At 44.4% G+C, this 15,278-nt stretch overlaps 6 protein-coding genes across 6 annotated transcripts; 4 read left to right on the top strand and 2 right to left on the bottom strand. All coding sequences in view use genetic code 12, as the record gives it.

Moving 5' to 3' along the window:
• Positions 1 to 233: 233 nt before the first annotated feature.
• RPO21 (DNA-directed RNA polymerase II subunit RPB1) lies at positions 234 to 5,581 on the top strand (the record flags this gene model as incomplete). The annotated part of the gene is made up of 2 exons (XM_025486566.1): positions 234 to 284; positions 341 to 5,581. The coding sequence occupies 2 exons, from the start codon at positions 234 to 236 to the stop codon at positions 5,579 to 5,581; spliced, it is 5,292 nt and encodes a 1,763-aa protein (XP_025344116.1).
• Positions 5,582 to 5,774: 193 nt separating this feature from the next.
• Positions 5,775 to 6,620, top strand: POP3 (Pop3p; the record flags this gene model as incomplete). The annotated part of the gene is made up of 1 exon (XM_025486567.1): positions 5,775 to 6,620. One exon carries the CDS (start codon positions 5,775 to 5,777, stop codon positions 6,618 to 6,620), a length of 846 nt encoding a protein of 281 aa, XP_025344117.1.
• A 316-nt stretch (positions 6,621 to 6,936) lies between these two features.
• Positions 6,937 to 7,917, top strand: RFC4 (replication factor C subunit 4; the record flags this gene model as incomplete). The annotated part of the gene is made up of 1 exon (XM_025486568.1): positions 6,937 to 7,917. The coding sequence occupies one exon, from the start codon at positions 6,937 to 6,939 to the stop codon at positions 7,915 to 7,917; it is 981 nt and encodes a 326-aa protein (XP_025344118.1).
• Positions 7,918 to 7,980: 63 nt separating this feature from the next.
• Positions 7,981 to 9,883, bottom strand: VPS52 (Vps52p; the record flags this gene model as incomplete). Its single annotated transcript, XM_025486569.1, has 2 exons — positions 7,981 to 7,987; positions 8,022 to 9,883. The coding sequence occupies 2 exons, from the start codon at positions 9,881 to 9,883 to the stop codon at positions 7,981 to 7,983; spliced, it is 1,869 nt and encodes a 622-aa protein (XP_025344119.1).
• Positions 9,884 to 10,027: 144 nt separating this feature from the next.
• On the top strand, positions 10,028 to 12,535 carry HMI1 (ATP-dependent 3'-5' DNA helicase; the record flags this gene model as incomplete). The annotated part of the gene is made up of 1 exon (XM_025486570.1): positions 10,028 to 12,535. The coding sequence occupies one exon, from the start codon at positions 10,028 to 10,030 to the stop codon at positions 12,533 to 12,535; it is 2,508 nt and encodes an 835-aa protein (XP_025344120.1).
• An 865-nt stretch (positions 12,536 to 13,400) lies between these two features.
• On the bottom strand, positions 13,401 to 14,807 carry CXQ85_002910 (uncharacterized protein; the record flags this gene model as incomplete). The annotated part of the gene is made up of 1 exon (XM_025486571.1): positions 13,401 to 14,807. One exon carries the CDS (start codon positions 14,805 to 14,807, stop codon positions 13,401 to 13,403), a length of 1,407 nt encoding a protein of 468 aa, XP_025344121.1.
• Between the last annotated feature and the right edge of the window lie 471 nt (positions 14,808 to 15,278).

A 15,278-nucleotide genomic window follows, 5' to 3' on the forward strand; every position in this document is an offset into this window, starting at 1 on the left:
CGCACCAGTTGTCCCGATAAAAATAGTTTATTCGACTATTTGAACATTTATTTTTCACGTTATTCCTTTTCATTTCAAATCCACCAGTCAGCGGCATATTTGCATTAATAGTCCAAATCTATCAAAGTTCCGAAAGAGCATTAGACTCCCTGTTCTGGTCCTTTTAAAAAACACAAAAAAAATATTTAAAACATATTGACATCCCTTGTCTACTGTATTAGCATAATCCCATTATGAGTCGCCAGTTTCCTTATTCGAGCGCCCCGCTTCGTACTGTCAAAGAGGTAAGTCTTTTTTCATTTTTTAACATTCATGTATAATTCATATGCTAACATTATAGGTTCAATTTGGTTTGTTATCTCCAGAGGAAGTGAGAGCTATCTCGGTAGCAAAGATAGAGTACCCAGAGACTATGGATCAGACTACTAAAAGACCGAGAGATGGCGGTCTTAATGATCCTAGGTTGGGCTCTATCGATAGAAACTTCAAGTGTCAGACTTGTGGTGAAGACATGGCAGAGTGTCCCGGCCATTTTGGTCACATTGAATTAGCAAAGCCTGTATTCCATATTGGGTTCATTTCAAAAATCAAGAAGGTCTGCGAGTGTGTCTGTATGCACTGTGGAAAGCTTCTAATTGATGATGCGAACCCTTTGATGGCTCAAGCCATCAGGATAAGAGACCCAAAGAAGAGATTCAATGCCGTGTGGAATGTTTGTAAATCTAAGATGGTATGTGAAGCCGATGTGGTTAATGATGAAGGACAGGTCACCTCTGGAAGAGGCGGCTGTGGCCACACCCAACCTACTGTCCGTAGGGATGGATTAAAGTTGTGGGGTACTTGGAAGCAAAACAAGCAGTTTGAGGAAAACGAACAGCCCGAGCGTCGTTTGTTGACTCCCTCTGAGATTTTGAGTGTTTTCAGACACATTAGCGAAGAGGACTGCCAAAAGTTGGGCTTCAACGAGGATTACGCCAGACCAGAGTGGATGTTGATCACCGTTCTACCTGTTCCTCCTCCACCAGTGAGACCTTCTATCGCCTTCAATGATACCGCCAGAGGTGAAGATGACTTGACATTTAAGTTGGCTGACATCATTAAAGCTAATATAAATGTCCAGCGTCTTGAAATGGATGGTTCACCTCAGCACGTCATCAGTGAATTCGAAGCTCTTTTGCAATTCCACGTTGCCACTTACATGGATAACGATATTGCTGGTCAACCACAGGCTCTTCAGAAGACCGGTCGTCCAATTAAGTCGATTAGAGCTAGATTGAAGGGTAAAGAGGGAAGATTGAGAGGTAACTTGATGGGTAAGCGTGTGGATTTCTCTGCTCGTACAGTCATTTCTGGTGATCCTAACCTTGATCTTGATCAAGTTGGTGTGCCAATTTCTATTGCCAGAACTTTGACTTACCCTGAGATTGTCACTCCTTATAATATTCATCGTTTGACCGAATACGTACGTAATGGTCCAAATGAGCATCCAGGTGCCAAGTACGTCATTCGTGACACCGGTGATCGTATCGATTTACGGTACAACAAGAGGGCTGGTGATATTGCCTTGCAATATGGCTGGAAGGTCGAACGTCACTTAATGGATGATGACCCAGTGTTGTTCAACCGTCAACCATCTTTGCACAAAATGTCTATGATGTCGCATAGAGTTAAGGTTATGCCTTACTCCACTTTTAGATTGAATCTTTCAGTCACTTCTCCATATAACGCCGATTTCGATGGTGATGAAATGAACTTGCATGTTCCACAGTCTCCTGAAACGAGAGCTGAGATGTCCGAGATTTGTGCCGTTCCATTGCAGATTGTTTCGCCTCAATCGAATAAGCCAGTCATGGGTATCGTGCAAGATACTCTTTGTGGTATCCGTAAAATGACTTTGAGAGACAATTTCATCGACTATGAACAAGTGATGAACATGTTGTACTGGATTCCTGACTGGGACGGAGTTATTCCTCCTCCAGCGGTCATGAAACCCAAGCCACTTTGGACTGGTAAACAGATGTTGTCTATGGCCATTCCTAAGGGTATTCACATGCAAAGATTCGATGATGGCAAAGACTTGATGAGTCCCGCTGATAAAGGTATCTTGGTCGTCGATGGTCAGATTATCTTCGGTGTTGTCGATAAGAAGACTGTTGGTGCTACTGCAGGAGGCTTGATTCACACAGTTTTCAGAGAGAAGGGATCGCAAGTGTGTGCGCAGCTTTTCAGTTCCATCCAGAAGATCGTGAATTATTGGTTGTTGCATAATGGTTTCTCCATTGGTATCGGTGACACCATTGCTGATAAGGATACTATGAGGAACGTCACTTCGACTATCGAAGATGCTAAGCTTAAGGTGCAAGAAATTATTCTTGATGCTCAACTCAACAGATTAGAGCCTGAACCTGGTATGACCTTGAGAGAATCTTTTGAGCACAACGTCTCTCGTGTTTTGAACCAGGCTCGTGATAGCGCCGGTCGTTCCGCCGAAATGAATTTAAGGGATTTGAATAATGTTAAGCAGATGGTGACTTCTGGTTCTAAGGGTTCGTTTATTAACATTTCTCAGATGTCTGCCTGTGTCGGTCAACAAATTGTTGAAGGTAAACGTATTCCTTTCGGTTTCGCTGATCGTACCTTGCCTCATTTTTCAAAGGATGATTACTCTCCAGAGTCGAAGGGTTTCGTCGAGAACTCTTACTTGAGAGGCTTGACGCCACAAGAGTTCTTTTTCCACGCCATGGCTGGTAGAGAAGGTCTTATCGATACTGCCGTTAAGACTGCAGAAACAGGTTATATCCAGCGTCGTTTGGTTAAGGCCTTGGAAGATATCATGGTTCATTACGATGGTACTACAAGAAACTCTTTGGGTGATGTTATTCAGTTCGTGTATGGTGAGGATGGTCTTGACGGTACTTCTGTTGAGAAGCAAACTGTTGACACGATCCCTGGTTCTGATGTCTCCTTCGAAAGACGTTACAGAATTGATCTTCTTGACCCATCGATGTCTATTTCCGAGTCATTGTTGGAATCTGGAAAGGACATCAAGGGTGATGTTAAGTTGCAGAAGGTCTTGGATGAGGAATACGAACAGCTTGTTAAGGATCGTCAGTACTTAAGAGAGGTCTGCTTCCCTAACGGTGACTACAACTGGCCATTGCCTGTTAACTTGCGTCGTATCATCCAGAACGCTCAGCAAATCTTCCATAGTGGTCGCCAGAAGGCTTCCGACTTGAAGTTGAATGAAATCGTTGAGGGCGTACGTGACTTGTGTACCAAGGTTCACGTGGTTCGTGGTAAAGGAAAGTTGGCAGAAGAAGCACAAGAGAATGCTACTTTACTTTTCCAATGTTTGTTGCGTTCCAGGTTAGCAGCTCGTCGTGTTATTGAGGAGTTTAAGTTGAGTCGTATTTCTTTCGAATGGGTCATGGGTGAGATCGAGACGCAATTCCAGAAGTCTCTTGTTCACCCAGGTGAAATGGTTGGTGTTATTGCCGCCCAATCTATTGGTGAACCAGCTACCCAGATGACTTTGAATACTTTCCATTACGCTGGTGTGTCTTCCAAGAACGTCACTTTGGGTGTTCCTCGTCTTAAGGAAATTCTTAACGTCGCTAAGAATATTAAGACGCCAGCTTTGACTGTTTACTTGGACCCAGACGTGGCTTCAGACATCGAAAAGGCGAAGATTGTGCAATCTGCCATTGAGCATACCACTTTGAAGAACGTCACTTCTGCTACTGAGATTTTCTACGACCCAGATCCAAGAAGTACTGTCATTGAAGAGGATTACGATACTGTTGAAGCATACTTCGCTATTCCAGACGAGAAGGTTGAAGAAACAATTGACAACCAATCTCCATGGTTGCTTCGTCTTGAACTTGACAGAGCTAAGATGTTGGATAAACAGTTGACTATGGCGCAAGTGGCAGAAAAGATTTCTCAGAATTTCGGCGAAGACTTGTTCGTCATTTGGTCTGATGACACGGCTGAGAAGTTGATTATTCGTTGTCGTGTGATCCGTGATCCTAAGCTCGAGGAAGAGGGTGAACATGAAGAAGACCAGATCTTGAAACGTGTCGAGGCTCACATGTTGGAAACTATCTCTTTGCGTGGTATTCCAGGCATCACAAGAGTGTTTATGATGCAGCATAAACTCAGTGTTCCAGATGAGACTGGTGAATATGTTCAGAAGCAAGAATGGGTGTTGGAAACTGACGGTGTTAACTTATCGGAAGTCATGGCTGTTCCTGGTGTTGATTCTCACCGTACTTATTCGAACAACTTTATCGAGATTCTCTCGGTGTTGGGTATCGAAGCTACTCGTTCCGCATTGTACAAGGAAATTCTTAACGTCATTGCCTTCGATGGTTCTTATGTTAACTACCGTCATATGGCCTTGTTGGTGGATGTCATGACATCTCGTGGTCACTTGATGGCTATTACACGTCATGGTATCAACAGAGCCGAGACGGGTGCTTTGATGCGTTGTTCGTTCGAAGAAACAGTTGAAATCTTGTTGGAAGCTGGTGCTGCCGCAGAACTTGACGACTGTCGTGGTATTTCCGAGAATGTCATCTTGGGCCAGATGCCTCCATTGGGTACTGGTGCCTTTGACTGTATGGTTGATGATAAGATGTTGCAACAGGCTGGTCCAAACGCTGGTATTCCAGTGGCTGCTCAAAGTGGTGCTTATGCCGAGGACGGTGGTGCTACACCTTACAGAGAATACGATGTTGAGGATGATAAGATTCAGTTTGAAGAAGGCGCAGGTTTCTCGCCAATTCATACTGCAAACACTTCGGAAGGTATTGGTTCCCTTACATCTTACGGTGGGCAGCCATCGGTGTCTCCAACATCTCCTTTCTCATATGGTGCTACTTCTCCTGGTTATGGCGCTTCTTCTCCTGGTTATGGTGGTACTTCCCCAACTTATTCTCCAACGTCTCCAAGTTACTCACCAACGTCGCCATCATACTCGCCAACATCACCAAGCTACTCCCCAACGTCGCCATCTTATTCGCCAACTTCGCCAAGTTATTCTCCAACTTCGCCATCGTATTCGCCTACGTCGCCTTCGTACTCACCTACGTCGCCATCGTACTCGCCTACGTCGCCAAGTTACTCGCCAACTTCGCCAAGTTACTCGCCAACGTCACCAAGCTACTCGCCAACGTCACCATCATACTCCCCAACTTCGCCAAGTTACTCCCCAACTTCTCCAAGTTATTCACCAACTTCGCCAAGTTACTCACCTACCTCCCCATCCTACTCACCAACGTCGCCAAGTTACTCGCCAACTTCTCCAAGTTATTCCCCAACTTCACCAAGTTACTCGCCAACTTCGCCACAGTACTCACCAACATCTCCTCAGTACTCGCCAACATCTCCACAGTACTCCCCAACTTCGCCGCAATACTCGCCTACGTCGCCTCAGTATTCGCCAACGTCCCCACAGTACTCACCTACTTCACCTCAATACTCCCCTACTTCACCACAGTACTCCCCAGGATCCCCATCATACTCCCCAGGATCTCCACTGTACTCTGAAAGTAAGGAAGAGGAGAAGAAGAAGGACTGAAGAGGATAAAGATCACTTGTATTTAACATGGCACATGTATTATCAAAAAAACCTTCATCATAGAATGTTACAGGTTTCAAGAATAGACAGGATATTAAAAGATTTGTATCAAATATTTTGTAGTGCACAATTATTCACTATCTCTATGTAACTGCGAATGCAGTATTTTAACGAAGATCATCACTCCTCTTCCATGTCCCAACAAGAAGCTGGCAAAGGATCACTCAAAGACCTCGATAAAAAGAGCAGAGAGGTATTTAAACCTATTCTAGATAATCCATTCACACAGGGCCCCGATTATCCTGCTCTTCCTAAAGAAACTGCAAGAGCTATACTAGACTACCTACTTCAGCTCTTGCCAAGTTATGGAAACTACTTGAGTTTAAAGAACAAAAAGGGCGTCGAACCCCATGCTTTAAATAATAAGATCACATTAGGATTCAATTCCACAGTCCAGGCATTAGAAGCACAAGCTTCTACCAACAGACAGAAGGTATTCAAGAAGCAGAAAGTGACCAGCAAAAAATCATCCATAGATGGCTACGTCAAGTATGTTTTCGTTGCAAGAAACGATATATCGACACCACTTCTTACCAGCATGTTCCCTCTTCTAGCATTTTCAGCATCAAAGTCACCACAGAATAGAGTAAAGCTCATCGACCTACCGAGGGGATCCATGAACAAATTGCTGGAAGTGCTTCATACGCCCAATGTTGGCATCATTGCATTGCTGGAGGAATGGAAAGAAGGAAAGGAGCTATTTGCAATGATTGAGCGGGAAGTCAAGGATGTGGAAGTTCCATGGCTCCAGGGTCTTTTTGATGGTCAGTTAGACTTGTTCGAGAAACCGGCAATCAAGTTCCTAAAGACAAAGACTCCTCTAGGGAAGAGGCCAGGGAAGAAGGAAAGAAGACAGAAGACGAAGGAGAGCCTTGAGAGGAAAGCCAGGGAGAAGCTAGACCAGGACAAGGATACGGTCAGCGGTAAACGCAAGGCAGAAGATACACCCACCGTTGCAAAGAAGGCAAAGACGGAATAGTATAGAGACAGGAAATAGTCGGTTTGAGTGTTTGCCAGTGATGGGGTGTAATCTAGCTCTCTCATAGAATGGCTGCGAATTGAGGTACAGCCATGGTGGAAGTCAGCAGGAGCACTTGTGAAGAAGCTTTTTGTTATACATTGCAGAAGTCACACATCCTCCTTCAAATCAGCCAATGTAATTACTATAGCTCAACAGAACTTGCATGTTGTATCGATCAGATATTCCCATAGTAGCACATCTGTAGTGGGTCGCGGGACGCGTGCGATTTTCACGTACTACCAATCTTCACCTACTTCTTTAGTGGCACACCACAATGTCTAAAAACCATGCTCTTTCACTTGAGCTTCCGTGGGTGGAAAGATACAGACCCAAGAAACTCGACGATATTGTTGGAAATGAAGAAACCATAGAAAGATTGAAGCTCATTGCTGAGGACGGTAACATGCCCCATATGATCATCTCAGGACTTCCTGGTATAGGTAAAACCACGTCGGTTCATTGTTTAGCCTACGAGCTTTTGGGCCCTGACTTGGTTCTGCAAGCTACATTGGAGCTCAATGCTTCTGATGATAGAGGTATCGATGTGGTCAGAAACAAGATCAAGCAGTTTGCTCAAACCAAGATCCTGTTACCACCTGGAAGACACAAGATCATTATCTTGGATGAAGCTGACTCTATGACCCCAGGTGCCCAACAGGCTTTGCGTCGTACAATGGAATTGTACTCGAATACTACAAGATTCGCCTTTGCATGTAACCAGTCGCTGAAGATCATCGAGCCTTTACAGTCTAGATGTGCCATTCTAAGGTACAACAAGCTTGCCGACGACCAGGTGTTGTCGCGTCTTTTGGAGATTACGAAGATGGAGGATGTCAAGTATAACTCAGAGGGTTTGAAGGCTCTTATTTTCACTGCTGAGGGAGATATGCGTCAAGCCATCAACAACTTGCAAAGTACAGTGGCTGGCTTTGGGTTTGTGGATGATGTGAACGTGTTCAAGATCGTTGATCAACCACACCCACTTGTAATTAAGAAAATCTTGAACGCGTGCGTTGTGTCCAACTCTATTGACGAGGCTATTGATCTTCTCGATTCCTTGTGGAAAAAGGGATACTCAGCCATTGACATTGTCACCCTGAGCTTCAAGGTCGCCAAAACTTTACCTGGCGTTAATGAGCTGAAACGTTTGGATATTATCAAGGAGATTGGTTTCACGCATATGCGTGTCTTGGAAGGTGTGCTGTCGTATCTACAATTGTGTGGTATGTACGCTAAACTAGCAGCATTACCGTGAACGTAAATTAATAAAACTATTACCGTCCTTGTTTGTAAGCTTCACAGAGCATCTCGAAATGTTTCACTTGCTCTTTGATGAATTCGTTTTCTGAATCGTCGAACTCGTTTCGAAGAATGGTCATGATTAAGAAGTAATTATTAAAAAGGAAGATCTCCTTCTGGGTAGTTTTGCTGCGTCCTGACCCGAACATATGATTACTGGCCTTGGTAAGTGCACCTTCAAAGTCATTTCTTATTCTGGTGATGGACATTGCAATTGGTTCGCCCTGGAAGAAGCTGCGTTTGTCCTGGTCCGAATCGTGAACGAAGGCGAGGCGTAGAAGTCCAGCAAGGAACTGCGAGAACTGTTGTGTGACATTAAGTGGTGCTTGATGCTTGTCTGCATTTCTGGAAGAATAGGAACCTGTTCCCAAAACATTCTTCTTGAGGGCATCGCAATTCAAATCAATCACTCTTGTGAATTGTGGCCAGAGTTGAAGCAAAAGACGATTGTGGTAATCGTCCATGGAAGGCACATGGAACCTGTTATGAAGGTTGTACTGATGATTTTGAACCAAACGAATAATAAGCAAAACAGCATACGCATCACCAGTTGCTCCATAAGCGTACCCAGCAACAGAGGCTGCCGCAGCACCTGTTCCTGAGACTATTCTTGAGCTCAGTCTCTGAAGAGTACTTGTCAAGAGCCAATGAACAAAATCTTGACCCATTTTGTATACCTCGCCGAAAACGACCTGAGACCAGGTTTGATCTGCACCACATGGAATATTCATTCCCAGATCTAGCTCTTTGACAGGTCCAGCTTTCTCATCACCCTGGTGGAAGAAGTCAATGAAGAAAAGATACTCAACAATGACGTTGTCTAATAAAGCATTGGCCCATTGGTTATACATGAACTCTAACCAGTATGCAAAAGGCGTCGTCTCAGCAATTTGAGATGGAATGGAGCGACGGCTTTCCCCGTCAGATTCAGAAAGAATATCGAGTCTCTTCCTGACCGACAGAAAGTATTCGTTAAGGGTAGGACGAGAGCTGCCTTGAGCACTAGCTCCAGCTGGACCACCACCGAGATTCGGCGACGATTGCGAAGAGGCATATGAATAAGTGGATTCCAAGAGACCACCAAATAAACCAGACTTGGCTTCTCCATGCTCATTGGCTCCTAATACGTAACCAGTGTCAACCTGTTTAACTTTGAGCTTCTGGATAGCGTAAAGGTACTTGGCGAATCTTGTTGTGTAGTACCATTTCATGGTGAAAATATATGCAAGCTGAAGTTGGTTTGCAAGCTTTGGATGCCTTTCTTTTAAGAAGTAGAACGCTTCCTTTGTTTGCAAAAGGCTTTCCTGAACCACCTGTGATGACGTCTTTAGAGATCTTCTAAGAAGTCTGATTTGGTTGATAACATGGTCTCTGATCCTTTCAATAGCTTTGGCCTCCAAGGACTTAATACCATTTTCAAGCTCAGAAAATGCCTTGGAGTCCTTATACGGAGCTAAAAACTGCAGTTCCTTATCCGTTTCCTTGACATCCTTCACCTTCTGTATGAGTTGTTGCTTTTCAACAATAAACCTGATATTTTCCATCCACTTCTCATCCACTGGCTCACTAATTACACTTTCAGACACAGATGGAGGGATAATCAAGTCCAAGATGACCGGATTGAGCTGATCAACAACTTGTCTTTGCAGGCCCAAGTTGGATGAAAGCTGGGACGACTGATGCTGAAGCGCCAACAAAGAGTCTGAAAGCTTGCACACCTCAGTATTAAAGTAGTCAAGAAATTGCTCTATGGGCTTAAGTTTCTCCTTAAACGGACCAATCGAATCTAGAAACTCCTGGTACCGTGCTGAAAGAAGACCTATATCGTGGTCAGATAGATCTTGAAGCAACGACTCATCAGGCTGTTCATTAGGCTCGCCTTCTCGAAGCGGCAAGAGCTTTTCCAAATATGCAATGCTCATGCTTTCGTAATTGTATTGTCACCCTTTTGGTACAATTCGGCTTGTTGTCTATGCTGGTGAAGTATACGGTGTTGAACTAAGTATGCGCGAACATCCACTTACAGATATAGATGCAAAACAGCATCCCCGGATTTTCGCAAGTATATGGCTGAAGGAAGAAACCGAGCAGATGTCGAGGGCGTCGAGCTCGAATACGCCGAGCTCATAGAGCAGACAAAGAATTTGGACATTTCAGGGTCTGAGCTGAATTTGAATGTGACTACTGAGGAGGTGGAAGAGGCAGCAGCAGCGGCAGCAGCCGCAGAGTCTCTACCTGAGATGGAGCCTGTGGAATTGGAAGATGTGTCGGTGGAAGTCTCAGATGCACAGTATGAGGTGATTAAATATCCATTAAATATGGACGAGATTATAAGCATGAAGGCAGGGCCTGGTTCAGGTAAGACATTTACCCTTATGGCTAGGATAGCGCGTCTTATAGGGAAGGAGATTGTCAAGCCGAGCGAGATCTTGGTGCTTTCCATGGCCAATCGGTCGGTGAGTGCTTTAAAAAAGCACTTGGAGAAACTATTGGGGGCCGAGCTTGCTTCTCAGGTGGAGATATCTACGTTCCACTCGTTCTGTGGCTCGGTGGTGGACCAGTACGCTCAGGTCATTGATCCTAATTTACCAAGAAGACGACTTCTAGATCAAGCAGGCTGGAGAAGTGTTGCTGAATTCTTTCTGCAAAAGACTGTGGTGCTCAATGGGCATTCAATTGGAGCAACGCTTTCTCCTGCTAGGTTCGATAAGCTACTTACTGAGATCGCCAATGGCACTACTACCACACAAGAAGCTGCAGAAGCTAACAAAATCCCGGTTGATTACCTTGAAGGCATCTTTCAATATATGACTTCCCACGGGATGATGCGGTATAACGATCTTGTCACCCTTGCACTCAACGTGATGGATAAGTCGCTTGAACGAGGGACCGATGACTACCTTCTACCTCGTATTGCTACCTACAAGATGGTAGTTGTGGATGAGTTTCAGGATATGTATCCTTTGCTTTTGTCGGTCATTAAGGCTGTGGTTGGATACCCTACATTTGAGTGTGAACCATCGCTGAAGAAGAACTTGATTATAGCCGGTGACCAAAATCAAAGCATCTACGAGTTTCTCGGCTCTAGTCCCGACTCTATGGAGAAACTCGAGGCGCAGCTTCCAGATATGAAGGTGACGGAATTGCCCTTGAATGAATCATTTCGGTGTAGCCAGGAGATCTTGGATGCCGCTATCGTTGCTTCCTTCAACAAAGAGAACACAGGTGAAAACACTATCAAATCAATGAAACCACTTCCGAATATCACAAAGCCAGTGGTATTCACAGAGATCAGAGGAGACGAACATAGTATGGTTGCTGACGAGATTGTAAGGCTCATCTGTTGCCTGGGAGGCCTCATTAACCCTCGAGACATCGCTGTGCTCACAAAGACGAACGCTGAAGCAGTAAAAATGCAACATGTTCTCCGAACAAATTACGGAATTGAATGCACAAAGATATCACAGGGTAATGTTTGGACTCTGTCGAGGGTTAGGTTGTTCAGGGATATTTTAAGTGTGATAGAAGGCGACGCAGACTCAAGTTTCTGCCTCCTAAACCTTCTTAGGATCTTAGACACTTCCTCAGGAGCCTCTCAAAGGGCGTCTAAGCTATTCAGTCGGGCCATGGCAATGGAGAATTCACACGAGCACACTTTCTTTGAAGATTACTTATATTCTAATCTTTCAGAAGACAAGGACTTTGACTCCTTGTTCAAAAATCATTACAGCTCGTTGAAGAACATTGCAGCATTTCTAAACCAAGTGCAAAAGGAAAGACAGATTCTTCACGACTACTATTCACTTGGCTCAATGACTTACATGCCCTTGGCTGTCGTGGAATGTTTACAGAGAATATCAGCTCTTGACGGTATTCGGGAATTTATCAACGGTTCAGACAGCTTGCCACACCGTGTAATACTCGTCTCTTTCAACGAGTCTTTACACTATTGTTTTGAAACGTACTTGGCTCAAAAAGAAGTCCAGGATCGAACATTCATCGAGTACTTTCTTCAAAACTATGATCAAGAAATTCCCCCAACAAACGAAAACCTGATTCAAGTGCTGACTATTCATTCTGCAAAAGGCTTGGAGTTCCCCATTGTTTTCGTGCTTGGAGGATACAGTAACAGTTGGCAATCATTTCTCAGAGGGGAAGGGGAAGAATCATCCGGTCAAGCAAGACTTCTTTATGTCGCTAGCACGAGAGCTAAAGATCTACTCTACTTGAGCAGTCCGATCAGTCAGGAAGATTTAGACGGAAAAGTAAAGAGATGTTTCGCCACCAGGGTTCCGGACCTTGAAATTGACACAAACCAAGCAATTGCTACTGGAATCCAGAATCTAAAAATACAAGCGGCCTCCTCCATTGGCAATCTGTCGAGCGCCTTATTATCCCGCCTACTGAGCGATCTCGGACGGCCTCTTCCCCTCAACGACAAGTTGAGCCGAGGCAAAGAATACTACCGAATTTTCCAACAACAAAGAAACTACCATTTTGCGAACTACCAGCAGTTGGCAATAAAATCACTTCTGCAAAATACCAAGGCGCTATTGCGTAAGCTCAAGCCTTAGCGTCATTTTGAAATGGCACGTTACATATTGCAATCGGTTCCTAGGTGCCATACAGTCCAACAGGAGCGTTTTTCGCAGCCAAACATTCTTTGACTCCGACTGGAATTTTGACTCGATATACCACACTTATGCGCGTGGATGCGCCTTTACGAGCCCGGTAATTTATCCGAACTTGCATTACTTGACCAATGTTCTATTAATTTGTTGTGATTATGTCTATGTCTTCTTTCTGTCGGTCTCCTGCTGTTGATTCATCTTACTATTGTTGAAATTGATCGGTACGATGAACGCTGCTCGAGACTTTGATCTCCAGTTGGCGCTCCATGAGTACCCAGATATGGAACGATTCCTAGGGGCTTTTCAGATAAGGCTCCACTCTATACAACTATGCCATCTCCCGCTACGACGTCATAGCTTGAAGGATCATATTGTGGTCTTCAAGAAAAAGAAAATACAATGCATGCTGCTTCCATTATTGAATGGTAATATCTACCATGATGATGTTGCAGCCACTAACGGCGGTTACAGCAACCAGACCAAAGTCCTTGGAAGTTGTCTACGGTGTCGTAAATTCAAAAAGAAGTGCTCTCGAGAGCTTCCTGAATGTGCCAATTGCGCTTCATGCGATGAAATATGCGTTTATCCCACTCAAAACTCAAAGAAAAGACAAGGCCTTAAGAGTCGGATCGACAAGCATAATGGCACCAGCATAAGGGGTCCATTGAACGAAAAGAGAAGATGCAGCGACGTGTATCGCCTTCTTAATTGACATTCCAGGGGACCTTTCTATTTATCATTTATTTCTTGCAACTTATGTTTGGGAATTAATATACACATTTTAATCACAGTTTCATTCGGGCTTGCTTTAGGAAAGTTTCGAAAGCAAGCTAAGAAGGCCCGATTGTTGTCCATCATCATTATTGGAGCCTTCGTTAGAACCATTATTATTGCTCTCTCCGTTTCCGTTGTTCGTGCCATGGCCGTTGTCGCCGTGGTGAGCTTTGTGAAGCTCCAAATCATCTTTATGATGAGCTTCGTATTCCTGTAGATCGTCAGGGAGAGATGGCTCAAAATTCGTATCGTCGTCAGATTCTGTATCGCTCTTCACCACCTTTATGATGTCCGTCAGGTCTTCTCTGTCGTACTCATTAATCTGGATGTCCTCTGAGAATGCCACAGACTTCTTTCCAGAAGCTGTTGATGAAATAGACGAGTCAGAAGCCTTTCTCTTCTTAACGGGAGGCTCGTCATCATCTTCATCACTGTCAGAATTGTCATAAGTTGGCAAGGCATCATCGTCTTGAGGAGGTGGAGCTGGAACAGAAGTAGGAGGAGGCGAGTCAGTCTCGAAAGCAGGAGAAGCTTCTTCGTCATCTTCGACCGGTGCTGAAGGTTCGGCTTCACCACCTTCTTCATCAACCATTTCTTGCAAGGATGTCCGCGTAGAGCGAAGCTTATCCAATCTCTGTGAAATGATCTGTTCTTTGGACGCATCAGTAGACAAACCATCTTCAAGAAGACGCTGAAGACCCACTAACAGGGATAATATATCCTTGCGGGCAGTTTTAATATCGTTTAAGTTCTGGGACGTCACATTGCAAAGCTTCTCGAGAACATTAAGCTTTGAGATGTATATCTTAGGCAGGGGAAGGGCATCTTGAGAGCCATGGTCATTAGGTAAGTATTGCTTGGACTGGTGGCCAATCTGAGTCAAGTTTGAATTGCAGACATCCGAAAGCTGAGCCATATGATTATATAGGTTGTTCAAATGGACCAATTCGCTATTAAGCTTAGGTCCAGCCTGTTGTACTCGAGCAACTGGAGATTCAGTAGGCGTATCTTCGCCATAACGCTTTCCTGACTTCAGCAAGTCAATAGCCTTACGCATATTCCGAATATCCGATCCACCAAATATACCTCTCTGCTCCCAAACGCCCACAAGACGCTCGATCTTGGGTTTGATTGGGTCGTCGAGAGTAGGGAACACCTTATTAAGCACTTGTGGCAACACCTTAGCAAATTCAGCCAGAAACTCGGGTTTCCGTTTATGGCGGGCCTGCTGAACAACATCGTTACACAAGTAAAGCAAAGAAAGCTTCTTCTTGGAGTTCAACTTGGGGTCGTCCAGCAAGGTATACTGGCTCCACAACTGACACAAGTCCTTGACTCTTCTATGGTGAAAAAGTACCCATTGAGAAATCGACACAATCAGGTCCTGGGTTTCCTGAAGTGAGTCCAACTTCTTCTTGAAGACGTCTGGTGAAAAGGACATGAGCTATTGATGGAATGGAGGCGATACTAAATGCTGGTGGAGATGTCTGCGAAGAGCGTTCATGTACGAGGTACAGTACTGGGTTAGGCTGGAGATCCAGGTACCACCAGGGGGTGATTGATTAGAGTGGTTTTGCTGGTGAAGTTATATAGGTTGATTTCCTGGGGAAAGGGTTTGGAAAGTACAAAAATTGGGCTCGTTGAGGTGTTTGCATGGAGAGTTGATGTAGTGTTGGTTACATAGGTAGGTGGGTGGGAGTGAGACAGAGGTAGTCACCAGATAGGATGCTCCACAAGGGTAAGTTGTGACTTTTTAGATAAAAGTTGGCTTCTTTTGATATATTATGGGGATTTTGATTGCTTTGTTTCAAGATATGCTTCGATTTAAGTATGGTAACATTGGGTGCAAAATGTGAGCTACAAGGACAACCGATGGAACAAGGGTAGGAATAAATGCCATTTTAGCAAATAA

The sequence above is a fragment of the Candidozyma haemuli genome (assembly GCF_002926055.2).
Source record: "Candidozyma haemuli strain B11899 chromosome Unknown D_2014730914, whole genome shotgun sequence".
Lineage (NCBI taxonomy): Eukaryota > Fungi > Ascomycota > Pichiomycetes > Serinales > Metschnikowiaceae > Candidozyma > Candidozyma haemuli.